Source organism: Oncorhynchus masou, chromosome 2 (assembly GCF_036934945.1).
Source record: "Oncorhynchus masou masou isolate Uvic2021 chromosome 2, UVic_Omas_1.1, whole genome shotgun sequence".
NCBI lineage: Eukaryota > Metazoa > Chordata > Actinopteri > Salmoniformes > Salmonidae > Oncorhynchus > Oncorhynchus masou.
The window spans coordinates 50,386,766-50,412,375 of record NC_088213.1 but is presented as its reverse complement, the minus strand read 5'-3'; the positions used below and the strand labels follow the sequence as shown (position 1 = coordinate 50,412,375).

General features: G+C 44.5%; 1 protein-coding gene across 1 annotated transcript; it reads right to left on the bottom strand.

The window, feature by feature from the left end:
• Window positions 1-5,670: 5,670 nt before the first annotated feature.
• Window positions 5,671-21,868, bottom strand: LOC135553176 (tripartite motif-containing protein 16-like). The gene is made up of 3 exons (XM_064985344.1): window positions 21,739-21,868; window positions 21,485-21,625; window positions 5,671-6,704 (listed from the first exon to the last, which is right to left on the bottom strand). The coding sequence occupies exons 1-3, from the start codon at window positions 21,866-21,868 to the stop codon at window positions 5,932-5,934; spliced, it is 1,044 nt and encodes a 347-aa protein (XP_064841416.1). The 3' UTR covers window positions 5,671-5,931.
• Window positions 21,869-25,610: the final 3,742 nt, after the last annotated feature.

Genomic DNA, 25,610 nt, shown 5'->3' with positions numbered 1-25,610 from the left:
TGTTCTATACAATACATATCTGTTTATTTTATGTGATGATAAAAGGCTCATACAATACAAATATATTTTTAATGTTTTCTTTCACAGTGATAGCGACTCCGACTGGGAGCCCCCGGTGCCAAGCTGCCCGCTCTACCTATGCCCCCTCTACTCCTGCCTCCAGTGCTGTTCATATGCCACAGTTCATTACTGCAGGCATGACTGTGCCTCAGGGCCAAAAGGGCACAGCATGGAGGCGTCGTTGTGCTCTGTGTTGCATGAACTGCACCACTTGTTCAGTTTGCCTCTAATTTACATCAGAAAGAGACTGGTATGGGACATGGCAAAGGCAGCAAAATATTGTGTAGAGGACTTCCAAAGGGTGTACTGTTTTTTTTTATATTTATTTTCTAATATTTAAATATATATATATATATATTTTTGTGTGTGTGTTAGAATTGCTTTTTGATATGTTGTATGTAGTTATTTGCACTGTTGTATTGCACTGGTACATTTGGGCAACTTGTGTGGGACACCTGGGTGACTTCATGCTAAATGTCATGTAGCTCACCCATTCCTGAAGTTATCTGTCTGAAACTTTGCACACCTACAGTTGCCCTCTTGTGTCATCCAACCCAGTCGGGTTCAAAACAACATACCATAACCCGAGATCCTCTTTCTTTATGATTTTAATGGTGATTCGTACCTTTATGCAATACTTCCCTTGCTCTGGATTGCAGTCAAAAACACTGACATTTACTATACTCCATCTGTTTCTATATTTTGGAGTGTTGATTTACATAGCTTCCTCTCTCTGTGTGAGCTATGACCGGATCCCATGAACTACACGAGGATTGGCACAGATATCTTCCCCATGTAGTCAGAGTCCTAGACTGCCAGGAGGTTAGGGACCCCATTTGGTCTACACAGAACTCAAATCAGACAGCCTTCCCTAACCCCACTCTCACTTTCTTTTTATCCAGATCGAGTGACCTCCTGTACCTTCGTAACACGGGATCTCCCTCTTCTACAGGATGGGTCAAGTTACCATCTTCTGCCTTCTCGAGTGGTTCATGATGTATTAGGAATATGGCTCCCACAATTTGACAGCTCAGACCGACCAGCACTCCTGTAAAGCCCCACCCCTTCCCAGAGAACACATCACTGGCTAGAGGCCACCCCATACTTTCACTTCTATGAACGCACACAGTGAGGATCAGTCTGGTTAGGGAATCTTCGTCAGAGAGGTGACCCATGAACCCTATTGGTATTCGGTTCTTCTCCTAACTATGATTGTTTGACAGTGTCAGTGTGTCTTACCCTCTTGCAGTGTGTAATATGTACCCAGGTGGCCCTTTCTGCTATTCTCACCGCAAAGGCTGTCACCAGTAGCACTTGGCATGGTCCGTCCCACCATGGCTGTTTCAAGTATTTTCTCTTCAGGGATTGGACCCAGACCCAATCTCCTGGTTGGATCTTGTGTGTTATCTCCTTCTGCAACTCTCCTGTTGGGCATAAAATCTTTGACACATACGGGTGTCGTTACGAAACAACTTTCTCATATGTCCTGTTATGGTATTTTCTGCTTCTACATCAACTTGTTCAGGTCTTCCTAGTTCTAGCATTGGATATTTAGCTCTGCCCATGTATCAATTGGCTGCAAATCTAAACAATGACTTAGGTAGTATGGGAAACTTATCCTTGTGTCAAATCCCATCTGTATAGACAGCTCCTAACTTTTCCCATTTTGAAATCTCTTTACGTTCTCGCTTCTCCAATTCAGTTTTCATCTATACCTGTCTATAATTGAACTATGTTGGTCTCCACTCAGTAACTGTTATCTACCCATTCTGTGTCACTTCTATCTTCTCTTAATTTACATTTACATTTTACATTTAAGTCATTTAGCAGACGCTCTTATCCAGAGCGACTTACAAATTGGTGAATTCACCTTCTGACATCCAGTGGAACAGCCACTTTACAATAGTGCATCTAAATCATTAAGGGGGAGGGGGGTGAGAAGGATTACTTATCCTATCCTAGGTATTCCTTGAAGAGGTGGGGTTTCAGGTGTCTCCGGAAGGTGGTGATTGACTCCGCTGTCCTGGCGTCGTGAGGGAGTTTGTTCCACCATTGGGGGCCAGAGCAGCGAACAGTTTTGACTGGGCTGAGCGGGAACTGTACTTCCTCAGTGGTAGGGAGGCGAGCAGGCCAGAGGTGGATGAACGCAGTGCCCTTGTTTGGGTGTAGGGCCTGATCAGAGCCTGGAGGTACTGCGGTGCCGTTCCCCTCACAGCTCCGTAGGCAAGCACCATGGTCTTGTAGCGGATGCGAGCTTCAACTGGAAGCCAGTGGAGAGAGCGGAGGAGCGGGGTGACGTGAGAGAACTTGGGAAGGTTGAACATCAGACGGGCTGCGGCGTTCTGGATGAGTTGTAGGGGTTTGATGGCACAGGCAGGGAGCCCAGCCAACAGCGAGTTGCAGTAATCCAGACGGGAGATGACAAGTGCCTGGATTAGGACCTGCGCCGCTTCCTGTGTGAGGCAGGGGCGTACTCTGCGGATGTTGTAGAGCATGAACCTACAGGAACGGGCCACCGCCTTGATGTTAGTTGAGAACGACAGGGTGTTGTCCAGGATCACGCCAAGGTTCTTAGCGCTCTGGGAGGAGGAAACAATGGAGTTGTCAACCGTGATGGCGAGATCATGGAACGGGCAGTCCTTCCCCGGGAGGAAGAGCAGCTCCGTCTTGCCGAGGTTCAGCTTGAGGTGGTGATCCGTCATCCACACTGATATGTCTGCCAGACATACAGAGATGCGATTCGCCACCTGGTCATCAGAAGGGGGAAAGGAGAAGATTAATTGTGTGTCGTCTGCATAGCAATGATAGGAGAGACCATGTGAGGTTATGACAGAGCCAAGTGACTTGGTGTATAGCGAGAATAGGAGAGGGCCTAGAACAGAGCCCTGGGGGACACCAGTGGTGAGAGCGCGTGGCGAGGAGACAGATTCTCGCCACGCCACCTGGTAGGAGCGACCTGTCAGGTAGGACGCAATCCAAGCGTGGGCCGCGCCGGAGATGCCCAACTCGGAGAGGGTGGAGAGGAGGTTCTGATGGTTCACAGTGTCGAAGGCAGCCGATAGGTCTAGAAGGATGAGAGCAGAGGAGAGAGAGTTAGCTTTAGCAGTGCGGAGCGCCTCCGTGATACAGAGAAGAGCAGTCTCAGTTGAATGACTAGTCTTGAAACCTGACTGATTTGGACCAAGAAGGTTATTCTGAGAGAGATAGCGGGAGAGCTGGCCAAGGACGGCACGTTCAAGAGTTTTGGAGAGAAAAGAAAGAAGGGATACTGGTCTGTAGTTGTTGACATCGGAGGGATCGAGTGTAGGTTTTTTCAGAAGGGGTGCAACTCTCGCTCTCTTGAGGACGGAAGGGACGTAGCCAGCGGTCAGGGATGAGTTGATGAGCGAGGTGAGGTAAGGGAGAAGGTCTCCGGAAATGGTCTGGAGAAGAGAAAGAGGTCAGAGCACAGGGTAGGGCAGTGTGAGCAGAACCAGCGGTGTCGTTTGACTTAGCAAACGAGGATCGGATGTCGTCGACCTTCTTTTCAAAATGGTTGACGAAGTCATCTGCAGAGAGGGAGGAGGGGGGAGGGGAGGAGGATTCAGGAGGGAGGAGAAGGTGGCAAAGAGCTTCCTAGGGTTAGAGGCAGATGCTTGGAATTTAGAGTGGAAGAAAGTGGCTTTAGCAGCAGAGACAGAGGAGGAAAATGTAGAGAGGAGGGAGTGAAAGGATGCCAGGTCCGCAGGGAGGCGAGTTTTCCTCCATTTCCGCTCGGCTGCCCGGAGCACTGTTCTGTGAGCTCGCAGTGAGTCGTCGAGCCACTGAGCGGGAGGGGAGGACCGAGCCGGCCTGGAGGATAGGGGACATAGAGAGTCAAAGGATGCAGAAAGGGAAGAGAGGAGGGTTGAGGAGGCAGAATCAGGAGATAGGTTGGAGAAGGTATGAGCAGAGGGAAGAGATGATAGGATGGAAGAGGAGAGAGTAGCGGGGGGAGAGAGAGCGAAGGTTGGGACGGCGCGATACCATCCGAGTAGGGGCAGTGTGGGAAGTGTTGGATGAGAGCGAGAGGGAAAAGGATACAAGGTAGTGGTCGGAGACTTGGAGGGGAGTTGCAATGAGGTTAGTGGAAGAACAGCATCTAGTAAAGATGAGGTCGAGCGTATTGCCTGCCTTGTGAGTAGGGGGGGAAGGTGAGAGGGTGAGGTCAAAAGAGGAGAGGAGTGGAAAGAAGGAGGCAGAGAGGAAATCAGCACTCAAAGGTAGACGTGGGGAGGTTAAAGTCGCCCAGGACTGTGAGAGGTGAGCCGTCCTCAGGAAAGGAGCTTAGCAAGGCATCAAGCTCATTGATGAACTCTCCGAGGGAACCTGGAGGGCGATAAATGATAAGGATGTTAAGCTTGAAAGGGCTGGTAACTGTGACAGCATGGAATTCAAAGGAGGCGATAGACAGATGGGTAAGGGGAGAAAGAGAGAATGACCACTTGGGAGAGATGAGGATCCCGGTGCCACCACCCCGCTGACCAGAAGCTCTCGGGGTGTGCGAGAACACGTGGGCGGACGAAGAGAGAGCAGTAGGAGTAGCAGTGTTGTCTGTGGTGATCCATGTTTCCGTCAGTGCCAAGAAGTCGAGGGACTGGAGGGAGGCATAGGCTGAGATGAACTCTGCCTTGTTGGCCGCAGATCGGCAGTTCCAGAGGCTACCGGAGACCTGGAACTCCACGTGGGTCGTGCGCGCTGGGACCACCAGATTAGGGTGGCCGCGGCCACGCGGTGTGGAGCGTTTGTATGGTCTGTGCAGAGAGGAGAGAACAGGGATAGATAGACACATAGTTGACAGGCTACAGAAGAGGCTACGCTAATGCAAAGGAGATTGGAAAGACAAGTGGACTACACTTGTCGAATGTTCAGAACGTTAAGCTTACGTAGCAAGAATCTTATTGACTAAAATGATTGAAATGATACAGTACTGCTGGAGTAGGCTAGCTGGCAGTGGCTATGTTGTTGACACTACACTAATCAAGTCGTTCCGTCGAGTGTAATAGTTTCTACAGTGCTGCTATTCGGGGGCTAGCTGGCTAGCTAGCAGTGTTGATTACGTAACGTTACGTTAAAAGAACGACAATAGCTGGCTAGCTAACCTAGAAAATCGCTCCAGACTACACAATTGTCTTAGATACAAAGACGGCTAAATAGCTAGCTAGCTACGATCAAACAAATCAAACCGTTGTACTGTAATGAAGTGAAATGAAAATGTGATACTACCTGTGGAGCGAGGCGGAATGTTGACCGGGTTGTTGAAGTTCAATTCGGAAGACGTTGGCTAGCTGTTGGCTAGCTAGCTAGCAGTGACTCCTACGTTAAGGACGACAAATAACTGGCTAGCTAACCTCGGTAAATTAAGATAATCACTCTAATCCTGGTTTATTATGAGATTCTAACCTTCTGCTCTCCTCCTGGCCCCCTCATCTCTTCCTACTACTCCCAAACCATCAAGGTCTCAGCATAGTGTGGGGGAGCCCTTCTCTGTCTGCCCTTCCTTCTATCTGTTCTTGCCTTTTCCCCCTGTCCTTTCTGTTCTTTTTCTTTCTACAGTCTCAGTGATTTACATTTACATTTTACATTTAAGTCATTTAGCAGACGCTCTTATCCAGAGCGACTTACAGTTTGTACTTAAGGTAGCTAAGACAACCACATATCACAGTCATAGTAAGTAAAACGTTTAAAAACAGCTATCAGCAAAGTCAGTGCTGGTAAGAAAAGACAAGTGTGAGTGTTAGGCAAGCTAGATGTTTGTTTTTTATTTTCAAGGGGGATGTGTGCTGGGGACTCACTGGGCAGGGACTCTAAAGATGGGCAGGGAGAAGACTGTAGGAGGACTGTAGGAACAGGCTATTCTATCTGGCACAGGGACACTGCAGAATCATGACACCAAAGCCGAATTCCTAGGTAGAGTGGCTCAATGAATGTGGTGTGGAATGTGTGCAGGTGAGTCAGTGTGTCAGAGGAGACACTATAGAAGGACAGAGTGCCGGCTGACCAGTCCAGATACACTCCTACTCTGTTGGTGCTGGAAGGAGGGATAGGAATGGTAGTGGGAGTCTTATCATGCCTGGTAGTGAAGTAGTTTTTATAACAACTGAGAGCCCAGGAATTGTCATTGTATCCAAGCCCACACTCATCACCCCGTCCTTGCCTGTCAAGTCCATGGTAAGCCACTCCTATGTGAGCCTCTAGGCCTCTCCACTCCACCTCCCAGTAACAGCGCCCAGTCAGATGCTCTTTGGACAGTACTTGTTTCCAGAACAGAAACCTCTCTGGGTGATAAGGATACGACTGCTCATCTTCAAGCCGTGTCACTTTCCTGTTCTTCTCAGATAGAGTCATGTCATTGTGTGCTGTGTTGGGGTCCAGGGTCAACTCACAGGCATATTTCTTGAGTGCTGATTTCAAATAACACTCTTCATTATGGTCCACGCTGAGTTTCTTCAGTCTGCAGTTTGGATCCCCTCGTACAGCAGTGAGCAGTTGCACTCCGAAATCGCCTGGGTGATTGTAGCTCAGGTCCAGCTCTTTCAGATGGGAGGGGTTTGTTCTCAGAGCTGAAGCCAATGACGCACAGCCTTCCTCTGTGACCACACAGAATGACAACCTCAGTGGCCCACCTTATCGCAGTGCATGCATGGTTTGCTACAGTTGTAACATTTAGATCCCTCTCTGTCTTCTCTCTTCAAAGTTCTTTGTCTTTTCTCACCTCCACCCTTTTCGGCTATCTCTCTTAGAGTGGCCATTAGATACTCTTGGCTACTTACTTCTTCTTTCTTAGTAACTTTTTTTTCTCTTTGCTCCCTCTGTTCTCTTTCTAAATTCTCCTATACGGTATAGGGTTATATGGTTGTTATTTACCTATGCATGTTCTTAGAAATCCAATTAAGAAAGGTTTAGGATTATTCTATCTGTTAACTATTTTATTAATGTATCTCTACACCAATACTCAACAAGTTCAAGCCTAGCTGGATTTCTATCTGTTAATTATTTTAATGTATCTCTCCACCAATACTCAACAAGTTCAGTCCTTCCGGGATTTCTATCTGTTAATTATTTTAATGTATCTCTACACCAATACTCAAGTTCAATTCCCCCTGTATATTTTCAACAGTCTCGGACTATCTCAATACAGGGTAGTTTCTTTTGGTAATTTAAGCGAGTTTTTAAACTTAACCCCCAAACTAATGAATAAAGATGACTGACCTTATCCTTGCAGCTGAGATTCAAACTTTGGTTGGATCTCGTCACCGTTTCTGTCGTGTACCAGTTCGCCACCTGCCTGTAAAGAACCCTCAGAATGGGGCCAGGTCTTTAATCTATGGATCTCTGATCTGCCCGTGCATGCATTTCGGCCATCCCGTGGGATGACAGAAACAGGTATTGAGATCTGACTCGAGGACCAAGTTGTCAAGAGAATTTTCAATCCCAATGATGATAACAGTCACTATCGCTTTGACCAATTCCCCCTAGGTTGTACATCTAGGGTTCATAAGAATTAGGCAAAGTCCCAGATTTCTGCGAAACGTTGGTTATTTATTCAGAGAACATTCTGAAGTCAAACATGCAAACAGTCATTTTATAACTTCCACCCCCACTTACACACACACACACACACACACACACACACACACACACTTTTCTACCAGCCTTGGCAGTTTCTCGCTGTTCCTCTCCTCCCTAGATCAGAGAGGCCTTGGAAGGGCCCTCTTTCCTATTGTCAGCTTTTTCAGAGCCATAACCAGGTCATGTCTACCAGCCTCTGTTTTCTCAACCATACATTTCTCCCTCTTAACATGTCCCACACACACATTATTGGATTATAGTCTTATTTTCTAATATTGGATTTTAGTCTAATTATTCTAATACATTTCACACCATTAAATATGTTTCAGGGTGTGATTCTTTAGTCATTACTTTAAACATATAAATTCCTTTTTCAATCAGATCTTCTTGGATAGATGAAGGGTGGCCAGACTGCCTCCCCGATCTCCTACGCCTTGTGAGTGTCCAGTCTCCCATTGTCTGTAGACTTGAGCTTAACTTCTTGATGCACCCCATCCCATTAGCAGGATCATTTTCATCAACACTCGCTGAATTCAAATAAAATTACTTAACACATTTAATTTTCATGAAATTACAAGTGCAATAGAGCAAAACACAGTTTAGCTTGTTGTTAATCCACCTGTTGTGTCAGATTTTGAAAATATGCTTTACAGCGAAAGCAATCCAAGTGTTTGTGTGAGTTTATCGATCAGTAGACAAAACATTATGAACACCTAGCATCAAAGTAGCATGGTCACGAAAATCAGAAAAGCAATAAAATTAATCGCTTACCTTTGATGATCTTGGGATGTTTTTACTCACGAGACTCCCAGTTACACAATAAATGTTCCTTTTGTTTCATAAAGATTATGTTTATATCCAAAATACCTCCGTTTGTTTGACGCGTTATGTTCAGAAATCCACAGGCTCGAGCGGTCACGACATCGCAGACTAAAATTCCAAATAGTATCCGTAATGTCCACAGAAACATGTCAAACATTTTTTATAATCAATCCTCAGGTTATTTTTAAAATATATAATCGATAATATATCAACCGGGATTATCGCTTTATCAATAGGAGAGGGAGAGACAATGGCTGTCCCACTCTGTTGCACAAGCAAAACTCATGTGAACACCCAGCCTTCCACTAACGTGATGTTATCTTTCTCGCTCATTTTTCAAAATAAAAGCCTGAAACTATGTCTAAAGACTGTTGACACCTCGAGGAAGCGATAGGAAAAGGAATCTGGTTGATATCCCTTTCAATGGAGCAAAGGCAGGCTATGGAATATGGAGCTTTCAAAATAGAAGCTACATCCTGGTTTGATTTTCCTCAGGTTTTCGCCTGCAATATCAGTTATGTTATACTCACATACAATATTTTGACAGTTTTGGAAACTTTAGAGTATTTTCTCTCCGAATCTGACAATTATATGCATATTCTAATATTCGGATTGCCTGGGTTACATCAAGGTCAGTATACTTAGAAAGAAGGTTATACTTTTCTCACAGCCAAGAGAGCATCCGGAGGATCTCTTACCTAAGCTGCTCATTTTTTTGTGACGACTAGCAGCTACCTGCTACTTAACAGGATTCCGGAACACAATCTTACGGTCCCAGCTGTAACCACGTCGTGGAATCTGTAGCAATAAAAACTTTAGCTATGATTAAAAACTATTTATTCAAAACTATTTCATAAAAACAACAAACCAAATCTAGACAGTACACTGTTCAGTTGCACGCTCTGATGACGTCTGTTTATCCGAATCATCATTACAACATACAGTATCAGTTTTTCCTTTGGCTGTAGTGACCATAATATTATGGCAATAACATGGAAAGCCAAAGTGCCAAAGGTTGGGACTAAAGTAATTTATTAGAGATTATACAAAATGTTTTCTCAAGACATGCTATACCTTTTTTTTAAGATATAAAAAAATGTATGTTGGTCTGATGTGTGAGGGAGTGAATCCAGATGCAGCACTGGAAGTATTTATTTATTTATTCTTGCCAATGGTTGACAAGAAACTAACTGTGAACTGTTACCGCCCCCTGGAATGATGACCAATTAAAACATTGTCTAGTTCAAAGAAATTATGCTAAAGAGGTGGTAAACAAGTCAAGCTCCTCAGCTGATTGGTTTACATACTGTAAATTGAGAAATGTTGTGACTAAACTTAACAAAAATAAGAAATGATATTATCAAACACCATAAAACACGATGGAAAAATACTTTGGAGTACCTTAACCCTTTGATGTTTACGATCACATATTTGTGATCATTGTTGTGCGGCTCCTATGGCATTCCATCGCATATATGTGAATGAAACTGTAGCAACAGAACGTATGATGCAACAAACGTGTCTAAACAGCATTGTCTGAAAAGCATCTAAACAATGTTTTGTACTGATGGGAAATAAAAGTCTTCACAACGTAAGTCCTCAATTCCACCTTTTATTGTAAAAGATAAATGCGAACTTCATAATCCAAGCATCACACAGTCTAAATAACAGGTCGTGCTGACCAAAAAAATAAAACATAAGTTAGAGACCTAAGAGCTAGAATTGTTTACAATCACAAGGGTGAAATTTAATATTGTTCAGGATATTACATATCTTCATTGTACTTGTATACAATAACCAGAGCACAAGTCTTTAACAGTTTTTGACAAATCACAAAGTACATAAAATGTTATCACCTCACAGATCATCACCCCGAATACAAGCCTACTGCCTAGCCTAACTGTAGAGCAAAAGCTAAACAGGGTTGCCAGATTTTAAGAAAGCGTTTTAGGGGGGTTAATTTCATTTGTAGGGGATTTAAAGTCCATGGGGTTTAAAATGGGACAAGGTATCATGTGGGGAACCGATGCAGGAAATATTACTATGTTGGGGAATGTATCAATAAATGATGGCAAACACAGGACAAGTTTATAAGCTAAATCAAAATAAAACCACTGGAAAGAGGGGCCTGAGCTGGCAACCCCGAGTAACAATAGTTACAATCTAATTCAGTTGAGTGAATCATCCCTTGACCTCGTCAAGATATGAGGGCGCCAGAGGAGATGGCTGCCGTTTTATGGGCTCCTAACCAATTGTGCTGTTTTGTGTGTGTTTTCTTGCATTGTTTGTAACTTATTTTGTACCTAATGTTTCTGCCACAGTCTCTTATGAGCGGAAAGAGCTTCTGGTTATCAGAACAGCGATTACTCACCTCGAACTTTAACGAGTCGGACGCGAAGGCCCAAATCCCCGCCATTCGCGTGAAGAGAAGACACTCAAGTTCAAGGTTATCCTACCAACGGGATATTCAAAACTGTAATATCTTATGTTTCACCGAGTCGTGGCTAATCGACAACATGGATAATATACAGTTGGCTGGTTTTTCCGTGCATCTTCAAGACAGAACAGCTGCCTCCAGTAAAATAAGGGGTGGCGTGCTGTGTGTATTTGTCAATAACAGCTGGTGCACGATCTAATATTAAGGAAGTCTCAAGGTTTTGCTCGCCTGAGGTAGAATATCTCATTATAAGCTGTAGACCACACTATTTACAAAGAGAGTTTATCTATATTTTTCATAGCTGTCTATTTACCACCACAAACCCGATGCTGGAATGAAGACCGCACTCAAAGAACTGTATACAGCCATAGGGAAACAAGAAAATGTTCACCAAGAGGCTGTGCTCCTCGTGGCCTATGACTTGAATGCAGGGAAACTTAAATCTGTTTTACCTCATTTCTACCAGTATGTCACATGTGCAACATGAGGGAAAAAAACTCTTGACCACCTTTACTCCACACACACAGACGCATACAAAACTCTTCCTCACCCTCCATTTGGCAAATCTGACCCTAAATCTATCCTCCTCATTTCTGCTTACAAGCAATACCTAAAGCAGGAAGAACCAGTGACTCTCTCAAGATGACGCAGACGCTAAGCTACAGGACTGTTTTGCTAGCACAGACTGGGATATATTACAAAACTCATCCGATGGCATTGTGGAGAATACCACATCAGTCATCAGCTTCATCAATAAGTGCATTGATGATGTTGTCCCCACAGCGACCATACGTACATACCCCAATTACAGGCAACATCCACATTGAGTAAAAGGGTAGAGCTGCCACTTTCAAGGAGCAGGACTCTAATCCGGAGGCTGATAAGAAATTCCCCTAATGCCCCCAGATGAACCATCAAACAGGCAAAGTGTAAATACAGGTCTTAGATTGAATCCTACTACTCTGACTCCGACGTTCGTCGGATGTGGCAGGGCATACAAACTAATATGAACTACAAAGGGTAGCTCAGCCGAGATCTGCCCAGTGACACAAACCTACCAGATGAGCAAAATAAATTACATATAAATTACATGTGCGCTTCGAGACAAGCAACACTGAAGCATGCATTGGAGCACCAGCAGTTCCGGACGACTATGTGATCACGCTCGCCATAGACCTTTAAACAGGTCAACATTCACAAGGCCGCAGGGACAGACAGATTACCAGGACGTGAACTCCAAGCATGGGCTAACCAACTGGCAAATGTCTTCACTGACATTTTCAACTTGTCCCTGGGCCAGTCTGTGATACCTTCCTGTTTCAAGTAGATCACCATAGTCCCTGTGCCATAGTCCCATAGTCCAGGAACACCAAGGTAACATGCCTAAATGACTACCGACCTGTAGCACTCACGTCTGTAGCCATGAAGTGCTTTAAAAGGCTGGTCATGGCTCACATCAACACCATCATCCCAGAAACCCTAGACCAAATCCAATTTACATACCGCCCCAACAGATCCACAGATGATGCAATATTTATTGCACTCAACAATGCCCTTTCCCACCTGGACAAAAGGAACACCTACGTGAGAATGCTGTTCATTGACTACAGCTCAGCATTCAACACCATAGTGCCCTCAAAGCTCATCACTAAGCTATGGACCCTGGAACTAAACACCTCCCTCTGCAACTGGATCCTGGACTTCCTGATGGGCTGCCCCCAGGTGGTAAGGGTAGGCAACAAAACATCTGCCACGTTGATCCTCAACATGGGAGGCCCCTCAGGGGTGTGTGCTTAGTCCCCTCCTGTACTCCCTGTTCACCCATGACTGCGTGGCCATGCACGACTCCAACATTCTCAAACAAATGTTGTGTCATTTTGCCGACGACACAACGGGGGTAGGCCTGATCACTGACAATGATGAGACAGCCTAGAGGGAGGTCAGAGACCTAGAAGTATAGTGCGAGGACAACATCCTCTCCATCAACATGATCAAGACAAGGGAGATGATTGTGGACTACCGGAAAAGAAGGGGCGAGCACACCCCCATTTTCATTGACGGGGCTGTAGCAGAGCCACTTGAGAGCTTCAAGTTCCTTGGTGTCCACATTACCAACCATCTATCATGGTCCAAACACACAAAGACAGCCGTGAAGAGGGCACGACAATGCTTATTCCCCCTCAGGAGACTGAAGATATTTGTCATGGGTCTTCAGATCCTCAAAAAGTTGCACCATCAAGAGCATCCTGACTGTTTGCATCACTGCCTGGTATGGCAACTGCTCGGCCTCCAACCACAAGGCTCTAGAGGGTAGTGCTTATGGCCCAGTACGTCACTGGAGCTAAGCTTCCTGCCATCCAGGACCTCTATACCAGGTTGTGTCAGTGGTAGGTCCAAAAAATTGCCAAAGACTCCAGTCACCCTAGTCATGGACTGTTCTATCTGCTACCGCACTGCAAGCGGTACCTGAGCACCAATTCTAGGTCCAAAAGGCTTCTACCCTCAAGCAATAAGATTGCTGAACAGCTAATCAAATAGCTATTTGCATTGTTCTCCCCCCTAATTTTTTATGCTGCTTCTACTTCCTGTTTATTATATACTGTCTTTGAAGTCACTCTATCCCTACCTACATGTACATATGACCTCAATTACCTCGACTAACCTTTACCCCACACATTGTCTTGATACCGGTATGACCTGTATATGGCCTCGTTATTGTCATTTTATTGCTGCTCTTTTATTTTTTACTTTAGCTTATTTAGTAAATACTTTTGATTTCTTGGGTAAGGGCTTGTAAAGTAAGCATTTCACAGTAAGGTCTACAACTGTTGTATTTGGCGCATGTGACAAATACAGTTTGATTTGATTTTTATTCGATTTTTATTGTAATATCTGATGTCAACAAAAATGGCGCCACCCATAGCTGGCATTTAGATTAGCATTAGCTCATTATAATCATTACAACCTTCCAAAAATATTTTACACGTCACGTGTCCAGTACAAACAATGGAAGAATCGGAATTAATGATTTGTCATCAGTACTTCAAAATGTGATTTAAACCAAGAATACGTTATGCTCCATACGGTGTGCTACAGTGGGAATGACAACATGATATACAGAACGTAATAAGGTATTTACGTTGATAGGAATGTACGCATGTCCAAAGTTATTATTAGTCAGGAAAACAACAATGACGGCAAAGCGGAGTCAGATGGAAAATATGCCAGGTGGAAAAAGTTTGTGCAGGTTTTGTTCTGACTGGAGATGCGCAAATGTCTGCATCCTTGATCTGGGGAAATACTGCGGAAGTGCTGGGCCTCTCCTCGAAGAGAGAAGTTTATCCAGCTCAGTAAAGCCTTAAACAGAAATTGTCTGCAACAGTGTAATGGGCTACTTCTATGTGAATTAATGAGGAGGCGGAATACACCTCGATTCAAACTGATGTTAAAAAATAAAACTTGTTAGACAATAATTTCAATTGATGAGTTGAAACATAGCCTATAGATAATTAGAAGGCAGTGTGACTTGGTTTGAGGGGCAGCGCGGGTTAACTGTCCTGTTGCGTAATAATCAAATTTTGGAACAATGAGACATCTGACATCACGAGCACAAAAAAACTCACGCTGGGGGCAACAGTTAGAGATATTTGGAACTCAGACCTGAAAAGGTTAAATGATATCATAAGCAGAAAAAACTATTAATCTCCATCGTTCATTGAAGATGTTGGGTAATTTATAACAAAATGTTTTGATATTGCCAATCATTTCAATGACTTACTATTAAAGTAGAAACACTCAAATGTGAAATGACAATATCGTATGGTGAACAATGACATTTTTGTATAAAATACCAAATTCTATATACGGAGTTAAAGTCTGTATCAGCAGGGGCGTCAATTGTAGCTCAACACCCTCTACAAAAAGCAGGCAACAAAAAAAAGTAGATAAAATCATTCCAATCCAGATTAAAATGCAATGGCTGTTTAGTGTATTAAATGGCTGGCTATAGGACCATGCGAAGCATTAGAAAGCAGAGAACAGAGACAATGCCATTTCCTTTGCCGGTTAGCCGTTTAGGCAGTGCTCCAATTGCTTTGGATTTTATTCCGGCATTTGAATTTGGCCTTGTAAACCTGGTTGTAATCTGATAGCAAGGGGTTAATTTCATTGGGATTTGGGATGTGGGCAGTCCTCCTTTTTGGTGGCTATTCGAAACCAAAAGCTATATTATTGCTATTAAAATATAGGTTGTGATAGCTGTAGGCCTAATTTATGATTTATTTAATTTGCCAGTAGGCTAGTGTCATTTTGCTTCATGTAGGCCTAATGGTTTGAAAATAAACACAGTTTAACAACTTGCATGTCATGTTTTTGGCTTCAAAGACAACAATTGTAGGATATAACAAATGTGCATTGTCATGCAGTGACAGAATGATAATTGAGATAATGCAAATAATTTATGATTACTTAGTTGTGCTAACTTTTTTTTAAACCTCTTGCTGTGGGCTTACTTCATCATCATCATCCTCTGCCTGCATCCTTAATCCTTACCTGTAGCCTACCTGCCTCTGGTATAATACAGCTCCACCTATCAGTCTATCAGTCTTACTCGTCCATCATCCTGAATTAAAATTAGATATTCTAACAGATCAATCTTGCTGGCAAAAAGTCATAAAATATGGCTAAATGATTTAACTATAGCATGGACGTAGGGCAGTTTTTATATATATATATATAATGAGCACCCGGAGGCAACAAAATAATATAAGACCGAGACGAGCTGGCCTGGCCAAAAATTTGATTGAGCCGTCTCCTTGTTGGCTACAATGTTGCAATATCATTATTCTCGGAGCCGCCTTGTTGTTATAAAATGTTTCTATATTCTCTGGCAGCTTTGTACATTGATACAATGTTTCAAAATATTCAGCACCACCTTGTTTATACACAATGCTTCAATATTCACAGAATATTTTCCTTCCCTAGCAAATAATGCAGACAGGCAAATGCAAAAATTATCTGAGCGCATACATTATGAGGAATATCTCTGAATGCAGTACAACGAGACAATACACATATTTCCACAAGGATGGCTTCATATTGTCACACCCTGATTTCTTCCCCATTATCCCCTGTGTATTTATACCTGTGTTCTCTGTTTGTATGTTTCCAGTTTGTCTTGTTTGGTCAAGTCAACCAGTGTTTTGTGTCTCAGCTCCTGCTTTTCCAAGTCTCTCTTTTCTCGCCCTCCTGTTTTTGACCTTTGCCTTACCTGACTCCGAGCCCACCTGCCTGTCCACTCTGCCTTACCCTGACCCTGAGCCTGCCTGCCACCCGGTACCATTGCCCCACCTCTGGTTTACTGACCCCTGCCTGCCTTGACCTGTCTTTTGCAAGCCCTTGTTGGAATATTAAACAATTTTTTATTTGATGTGGTCTGCATCTGAGGTCTTACCTTCATACCTGATACGCGTACCCTATAGCAGGGGGTCGGTAACCTTTTTCATGTATAGTGCCAATTTACAATTGATCCTACCATTTCTAAAGATCTGTCTGAAAGTTATGATATTCATCTACTCATTGTAGACTGCACAAAAAAATGTCTAACTCCCCACAAACTAAAAGTTTTAAAGCTGGCTACTGGACAGAGGCGCTGTCCATTCTGCACCACGCCACGGTGCACCACGCCACGGGCCTAAATGTGTAGATTTTTATTTTCGTATTTCGTGATTTTCATCATTCTTTCGACTAGTTTGTTTGTCTTAATGCGTCCTTGTCAATTGCAGGCCTAATTAAGTCCTATGATGCATGCCTTTTATTTCAATACATAGTTTGCATTCGCTGTCAGCTGTTTTATGTTCAGGTTATGTTCACATTGATGTCAGCATTTGAAGTCGGCCTTGTTGTGACTTGATATCATGTTATGCATCTATTTGACGTTGCACTGCATGCTCTGTTCCAAAAGTAAATATTCCGGCTCAGTAGACGTGTCGTAATACCCATAAAACCTAGCTGTATAATTTTTTTCTCCATTCATTTGGGATTTTAGAACTACTTAATTTAAGGTCTGCATTTCGTGTAAGTTTACACTGGCATGACGTTTTGGTAAATGGTGTAATTCTTTCTTAGACAAGGTGACTTTTATCAATATATTTTCTTCAATTAAATCTAAAGAATTTGAAATGTTAATTAGCAACAGAGAAGACCTCAGCAAGACTACAAATTCCTGCAGGAAGCTCCTGCACGCCATCTCTAGCTGACACTTCAGCTACCGTTCACCATTGCGATCAGAGACCTCTGTCCAATCCATTAACTTCTTATGTCCCCTTTCCCTGTCTTAGCTAGCCACTGAGTACACTTTAGTTAGCAGAGCAGTAGATGGTTTACGTAGTTAATAAGATAATTAGCCTAGATAATTGTTTGTTCAGTATGTCGACTTTGGTGTCTATTTCAGACCTGGCATTTTTCAAGGATGAGCAAAAGTGCATTAAAAGTGGGGAAGATGTGTGTCTGGCCATGCGGAGAAGTGCAGCTACATGTATAGTGAGGGGCAACTTGTCAGTTTGGTCAGGGCCAGCATGAGTGATAAAGTTAGAGTATCTTAGAAATGCAATGTGTTCTGTACAGCTGTCAACATTCTACAAGGAAAGAGAAACTTAAATCAATTATATAATAAATTACAAGATTACCCCTGATAACAGACTTTGATGAGTGAATAATTAGTTCTAGAATGTTGTCATTGATGAGAATGAATCTAAAAATCTATTGTCATTCAGAATTGACTTTGTTAAGACATCCAGCCCATATTGTAGTTTCATGACCAGAGACAAAGGCACAGTATTTATTTATTCAGAGTGGTTCATGCATTCACAGTCTGGATCTATAGGAACCCACTATACGATTGATATGTCAGGTGATACAATTCCAAATGATTAATTAAAAGTTGATGGAAATCTGCACTTGTCTACATGTAAAAGTTACAGTTTATTATATTCCACAGCTGTAATGTCATCAATCAAATCAAACTTCATTTATAAAGCACATTTCTTACAACAAATGCATTTCAAGATGTTCAACATGATGCATTGAAAGTCATGTGGCATTTAACATCTTGGCAGGTCTCTATAAGATAAGGGATTCTCTCTACCACATGGGCATGGCTCTATTTTGGCGGTTCACAATATCTTCCGTATGGATGTGGAATGTGAGTGGAGGAAGCCAGCTGTTCCCAGCCAGGTGCAGTGAGTGGAGGACCTGTACCCGGCCGAAGAATACAACACTCCAAATGACACTATATAGCGCATTCAGAAAGTATTCAAACCCCTTGACTTATTCCACATTTTGTTACTGTAACGGCTTTCCTCTGTTGAAAGAGGAGCGGACCAAAATGCAGCGTGGTACTTTTGAGACATATTTATTGAAGAACAAAAAAACACAAACAATACAAAAACAACAAACGGAAACGTGAAAACCTAAACAGTCCTGTCTGGTGAAGACACAGAGACAGGAACAATCACCCATGAAAACACTCAAAGAATATGGCTACCTAAATATGGTTCCCAATCAGAGACAACGATAATCACCTGACTCTGATTGAGAACCGCCTCAGGAAGCCATAGACTATGCTATACACCCCACACAACCCCAAGACGAAACACACCACAAATAAGCCCATGTCACACCCTGGCCTGACCCAATAAATGAGGATAAACATAATAAATATAGACCTGGCGTGACAGTTACGTTACAGCCTTAATTTAAAATGTACTAAATTATTATTTTTTCTTCTCATCAATCTACACACAATACCCCATAATGACAAAGCAAAAACTGTTTTTTTTATAAATTTTGGCAAATTTATTACAAATAATCACATTTTACATAAATATTCCGACCCTTTACTCAGTACTTTGTTGAAGCACGTTTTCCAGCAATTACAACCTAGAGTCTTCTTGGGTATGATGCTACAAGCTTCGCACAACTGTCTTTGGGTGTTTCTCCCATTCTTCTCTGCAGATCCTCTCAAGCTCTGGCAGGTTGGATGTTGAGTGTCGCAGTACAGCTATTTTCAGGTCTCTCCGGAGATATTTGGCTGGGCCACTCAAGGCCATTCAGAGACTTGTCCCGAAGCCACTCCTGCATTGTCTTGGCTGTGTGCTTAGGGTTGTTGTTCTGTTGAAAGGTGAACCTTTGCCCCAGTCTGAGATGATGAGCACTCTGGAGCAGGTTTATCAAGGATCTCTCTGTACTTTGCTCTGTCCATCTTCCCCTACATCCTGACTAGTCTCTCAGTCCATGCTGCTGAAAAACATCCCCATAGCATGATGCTGCCACCAGCATGCTTCACAGTAGGGATGGTATTGGCCAGGTGATTAGCAAGCCAGGTTTCACCAGACGTGATGTTTGGCATTCAGGCCAAAGAGTTTAATCTTGATTTCATCAGACCATGCAATCTTGTTTCTAATGGTCTGGGAGTTCTTTAGATGCCTTTTGTCAAACTTCAAGAGGGCTGTCATGTGCCTTTTACTGAGGAGTGGCTTCAGTCTGGCCACTCTACTATGAATGCCCAATTTGTGGAGTGCTACAGAGATGGTTGACCTTCTGAAGGTTCTCCCATCTTCGAAGAGGAATTCTGGGGCTCTGTCAGAGTAACCATCGTATTCTTGGTCACCTCCCTGACCAAGGCCCTTCTCCCCCGATTTCTCAGTTTGACTGGGCGGCCAGCTCTAGAAAGAGTCTTGGTGGATCCAAACTTCTTACATTTAAGAATGATGGAGGCCCCTGTGTTCTTGTGGACCTTCAATGCTGCAGACATTCTTTAGTACCCTTCCCCAGATTTGTTCCTCGACACAATCCTGTCTCAGAGCTCTACAGACAATTCCTTCGACCTCATGGCTTGGTTTTTGCTCTGACATGCACTGTCAACTGTGGGACCTTATATAGACAGGTGTGTGCTTTTACATATCATGTCCAATCAATTGAAATTACCACATAAAGTTGTAAAAATATCTCAAGGATGATCAATGGAGACAGGATGTGCATGAGCTATATGTCGAGCCTCAGAGCAAAGGGTCTGACTATTATGTAAATAAGGTATCTGTTTTTTACTTGTATAAATTTGCACCATTTTTTTTGCTTTGTCATTATGGGGTATTGTGTGAAGGTTGATAAGGAAACATAATTTTGGCTGTAACGTAACAAAATGTGGAAAAAGTGAAGAGGTCTAAATACTTCCGAATGCACTGTATACATTCTACTGAACCGAGTAATCCCTACAATACTTTTACTGCGGCACCCAGAATAGTTCTTGCTCTTAGCCAATATTCCAAATATAGTGATTCATATTGGGGGCATTTATTCGACCTTGGAACATGTTTTAAAACTTAAATGAAATGCAAATTTCATATAAATAGGAACAACTGGATCAGTGTCATGAAATCGGGACAGTTGCTGCTCAATATGTGATATTTGACGAGAACGGCATTGTAAACAAAAGCCAACTTTCCGGGACATAGACACGTCTTATATGTTCAGAAAGCTTAAATGATTGTTAATCTAACTGCAGTGTCTAATTTACACTAGCTATTACAGCGAAAAAATACCATGCTTTTGTTTGAGGATAGTGCATAACAACAAAACACTTTTATCAAGGCAACTGTGTCAGTGTTCTAGGTGAATGGAATAAGGCGGAGTGAGGTGCAGGACACAGGTATGAGTAAAGCCACGATATTTACTCAAATTCAACAATAATCCGGCCTCCCGGGTGGCGCAGTGGTTAAGGGCACTGTACTGAAGCGCCAGCTGTGCAGTCAGAGACTCTGGATTCGCGCCCAGACTCTGTTGTAACCGGCCGCGACCGGGAGGTCCGTGGGGCAACGCACAATTGGCCTAGCGTCGTCCGGGTTAGGGAGGGCTTGGCCAGTAGGGATGTCCTTGTCTCATCGCGCACCAGCGACTCCCGCGGCGGTCCGGGCGCAGTGCGCGCTAACCAAGGTTGCCAGGTGCACGGTGTTTCCTCCGACACATGGCTGGCTTCCGGGTTGGATGCGGGCTGTGTTAAGAACCAGTGCGGCTTGGTTGGGTTGTGTATCAGAGGACGCATGACTTTCAACCTTCGTGTCTCCCAAGCGCCTTACGGGAGTTGTAGCGATGAGACAAGATAGTAGCTACTAAAACAATGGATACCACTGGGGAGAAAAAGGGGTAAAATAAAAAATAAAAAATACAAAAAAAAATAAATATCAACAATAATCGAACAAGGATAAACATTCACGGATCACGTCCACGGAACCACTTGACAAAAACAATCACGCACAAAACAACCGGGGAAGACAGAGGGTTAAATAAGGAACACTGATTATGGAATGGAAACCAGGTGAGTATAATGAAGACAAAACGAAAATGAAACATGGATCGGTGCTGACTAGAAAGCCGGTGACGTCGACCGGCCTCGGGGATGACTCGGAGGACGAGACGTAGGGCGATCCGGATGGAGATGGTGAAATTCCTGCAGTAAGGACTGATCCAGGATGTCCTCCACCGGCACCCAGCATCTCTCCTCCGGATTGTACCCCTTACACTCCACGAGGTACTGGAGGCCTCTCGCCCGATGCCTTGAGTCCATGATGGCTCTCACCGTATACAGCGGGGACCCCTCGATGTCCAGAGGGGGCGGAGGAACCCCCCGCACCTCAGACTGCTGGAGCGGACCAGCCACCACTGGCCCGAGGAGAGACACATGGAACGAGGAGTTAATACGGTAATCAGGGGGGAGTTGTAACTTATAACAAACCTCAATCAGTATCCTCAGGACTTTAAATGGCCTCACAAACCGCAGACTTCCGGCGGGGCAGGCGAAGAGGCAGACCAGGTCCCCGGTCTCACCGGGGCCTCACTGCGATGGTGGTCGGCATCTTCTGCCGCCTGATGGCACGTTGTAGACACACATGGGCAGCGTCCCATGTTTCCTCCGAGTGCCAAAACCATTTATCCACTGCAGGAGCTACGATCTGGCTCTGATGCCACTGTGCCAGAACCGGCTGATAACCCAGCACACACTGAAAAGATGATAGGTTATTGGAGGAGTGGCGGAGGGAGTTTTGGGCCATCTCCGCCAAAAGGATTAAAGCCACCCACTCCCCCAGCCGGTCCTGGCAATAGGACCGCAGAAACGTACCCACATCCTGTTTAACTCTCTCCACCTGCCCATTATTCTCGGGGTGAAAACCTGAGGTGAGGCTGACCGAGACCCCAGGCGTACCAGAAACGCCCTCCAGACTTTAGACGTTTATTGGGGACCCCGATCAGAAACTATATCCTCAGGCACCCCGTAGTGCCGGAACACGTGGGTGAACAGGGCCTCCGGAGTCTGTAGGGCCGTAGGGAGACCGGGCAAAGGAAGGAGACGTCAGGATTTAGAAAACCGATCCACAATGACCAGATCAAATGATCGCGGACATCAGACAGAACGTACAGATGGTATGGTATATAAAATGTGATTCGCATTTTCAAACAGTCCATTGAAACCTTCAGTCTTGCGTAGACAGTCTGATGTCCCCACATGCTTCAAGATGGCCACCATTGTTCCTGTACCCAAGAAGTCAAAGATAACTGAACTAATTGACTACCACCCCAGAGCACCCACTTCTGTCATCATGAAGTGCTTTGAGAGACTAGACAAGGATCATATCATCTCATCATATCATCTTAACAGCCACCCTAGACCCACTTCAGTTTGCATACCACCCCAACAGGTCCATAGATGATTAAATTGCCATCACACTGCACACTGCCCAATCCCATCTGGAAAAGAGCAATACCTATGTAAGAATGCTGTTCATTGACTATAGCTCAGCATTCAACACCATAGTACCCTCCAAGCTCATCATCAAGCTGGAGGCCCTGGGTCTCAACCCCTCCCTGTGTAATTGGGTACTGGACTTTCTGACGGGCTGCCCCCAGGTGGTGGGTCCTGGACTTTCTGACGGGCCGCCCCCAGTTGGTAAAGGTAGGAAACAACATCTCCACTTCGCTGACCCACAACACTTGGTCTCCACAAGGGTACGTGCTCAGCCCCCTCCTGTACTCCCTGTTCACCCACGACTGCGTGGCTATGCACGCCTCCAACTCAATCATCAAGTTTGCAGACGACCCAACAGTAGTGGACTTGATTACCAACAACGACGAGACAGCCGACAAATATGAGGTGAGGGCACACAGAGTGTGGTGTCAGGAAAACAACCTCTCATTCAACATCAACAAAACAAAGGAGATGATTGTGGAATTCAAGAAACAGCAGAGGGGGCACCCCCCTATCCACATCGAAGAGACAGCAGTGGAAAAGGTGGAACGTTTTAAGTCCCTCGGCATACACATCACAGACCAACTGAAATGGTCCACCCACACAGACAGCATGGTGAAGAAGGTGCAACAGCGCCTCTTCAACCTCAAGAGGCTTGAATAAATTTGGCTTGTCATCAAAACCATGACAAACTTTTACAGATGCACTATCGAGAGCATTCTGTCGGGCTTTATCACAGCCTGGTACGGCAACTGCACCCCCCTCAACCGCAAGGCTCTCCAGAGGATGGTGCGGTCTGCACAATGCATCACTCCGCTACCATCCAGATGGCCAGTTCAGTACAGGTGCATCAAAGCTGCGACAGAGAGACTGAAAAACAGTTTCTATCTGAAGGCCAACAGACTGCTAAACAGCAATCACTAAGTCAGATAGGCTGCTGGCTACATTGAGACCCAATCACTGGCCACTTTAATAAATGGATCACTAGTCAATTTAAACAATGCCACGATTAGACGACCTATAGGGAGGATGTCAGAGAACTGGCAGTGTGGTGCCAGAACAACAACCTCTCCCTCGATGTGAGCAAGACTAAGGAGCCAATCAAGGACTACAGGAAAATGTGGGCCGAACAGGCCCCCCATTTACATTGACGGGGCTTTAGAGAGTTGGGTTGAGAGTTTCAAGTTCCTTGGTGTCCACATCACCAACGAACTATCATGGTCCAAACATACCAAGACAGTCGTGAAGAGGGCACAACAAAACCCTTTCCCCCTCAGGAGACTGAAAATATTTGGCATGGGTCCTCAGATCCTCAAAAGGTTCTACAGCTGCACCATCAAGGCGCTACAGAGGGTAGTGTGTATGACCCCGTACATCACTGGGGCCAAGCTTCCTGCCATTCAGGACCTATAAAATAGGTGGTGTCAGAGGAAATCCCATAACATTTACAGAGACTCCAGTCACCCAAGTTATAGACTGTTTTATCTGCTACTCCAGAGTGCCAAGTCCAGGACCAAAAGGCTCCTCAACAGCTGCTACCCCCCAAGCCATAAGACTGTTGAACAATTAATAAAATTGCCACCGGACATTGCCTAGAAGGCCAGCATCCCGGAGTCGCCTCTTCACTGTTGACGTTGAAAATGGTGTTTTGCGGATACTATTTAATTAAGCTGTCAGTTGAGGACATTTGAAGTGTCTGTTTCTCAAACTAGACACTCTAATGTACATTTCCTCTTGCTCAGTTGTGCACCGGGGCTTCCCACTCCTCTTTCTATTCTGGTTTGAGCCAGTTTGCGCTTTCGCCCGAGAGTAGAGTGATGATGTAGGCGATCATGGCCCGATCGGCGTGGAACCCCTTCCATCCTCCCAGGTGACCATCATACCGCTTAGGGGCTGGGATCTTGGGTTCCCGGTGTAGGTTCCATGGAGGAATTACAGTGACGCCTGTAGCACTGGGCGATAAAAATTGGGCATAGTCTCCTCCTGGGTTGGGATTGGACTGTGGTTAGAGGAAGTTGGTATGTGCCCGGAGGTTCTCTGATATTTGGGAGAGTTGTTAATGCTGCCGCCCCAGCAGTCCTCCTTGGTGGGTTACAACATTCCTGAACTGGCTGATCCCTGCTGGGTCCATTCTGGAGGCAGAAGCTTGCAATGACGTGGTAAGGTTGGACCCAGTTGCAGAGAAGAGACCAGACGAGAAATCAGTGGTTAAGGGTAAACATAATACTTTACTGAGATATTGTAGCCGCAGGATCACAGTACAGTTGAAAAAACATCAAACACTAAGTCTCAAACTCACTCAGGAAACAAATGCACACGGTAATCAATTCAAGCTTCTACAAAGGACCACAGAAAACACACCTCATTTAACAGCGACACAATCATGAAATAATAAGACACACCTGTAACGGCTTTCTTCTACCTCCTTCTCTGACGAAGAGGTGGAATAAGGATCGGACCAAAATGCAACGTGGTTCGTTCGATACATCTTTAATATTGACGAAACATGAACAATACAAAACAACAAACGTCGAAAAACCGAAACAGCCCTGAGTGGTGCAACAAACACAGAGACAGGAACAATCACCCACAAACACACAGTGAAACCCAGGCTACCTAAATATGGTTCCCAATCAGAGACAACGATAATCACCTGACTCTGATTGAGAACCGCCTCAGGCAGCCAATGACTAATCTATACACCCCACACAAGACGAAACACACTACAAATGAACCCATGTCACACCCTGGCCTGACTCAATAAATTAATATAACATAATAAATATAGACCAGGGCGTGACAGAACCCCCCCCTAAGGTGCGGACTCCCGGACGCACATCAAAACAATAGGGAGGGTCCGGGTGGGCGCCTGTCCATGGCAGCGGCTCCGGCTCGGGACGTGGA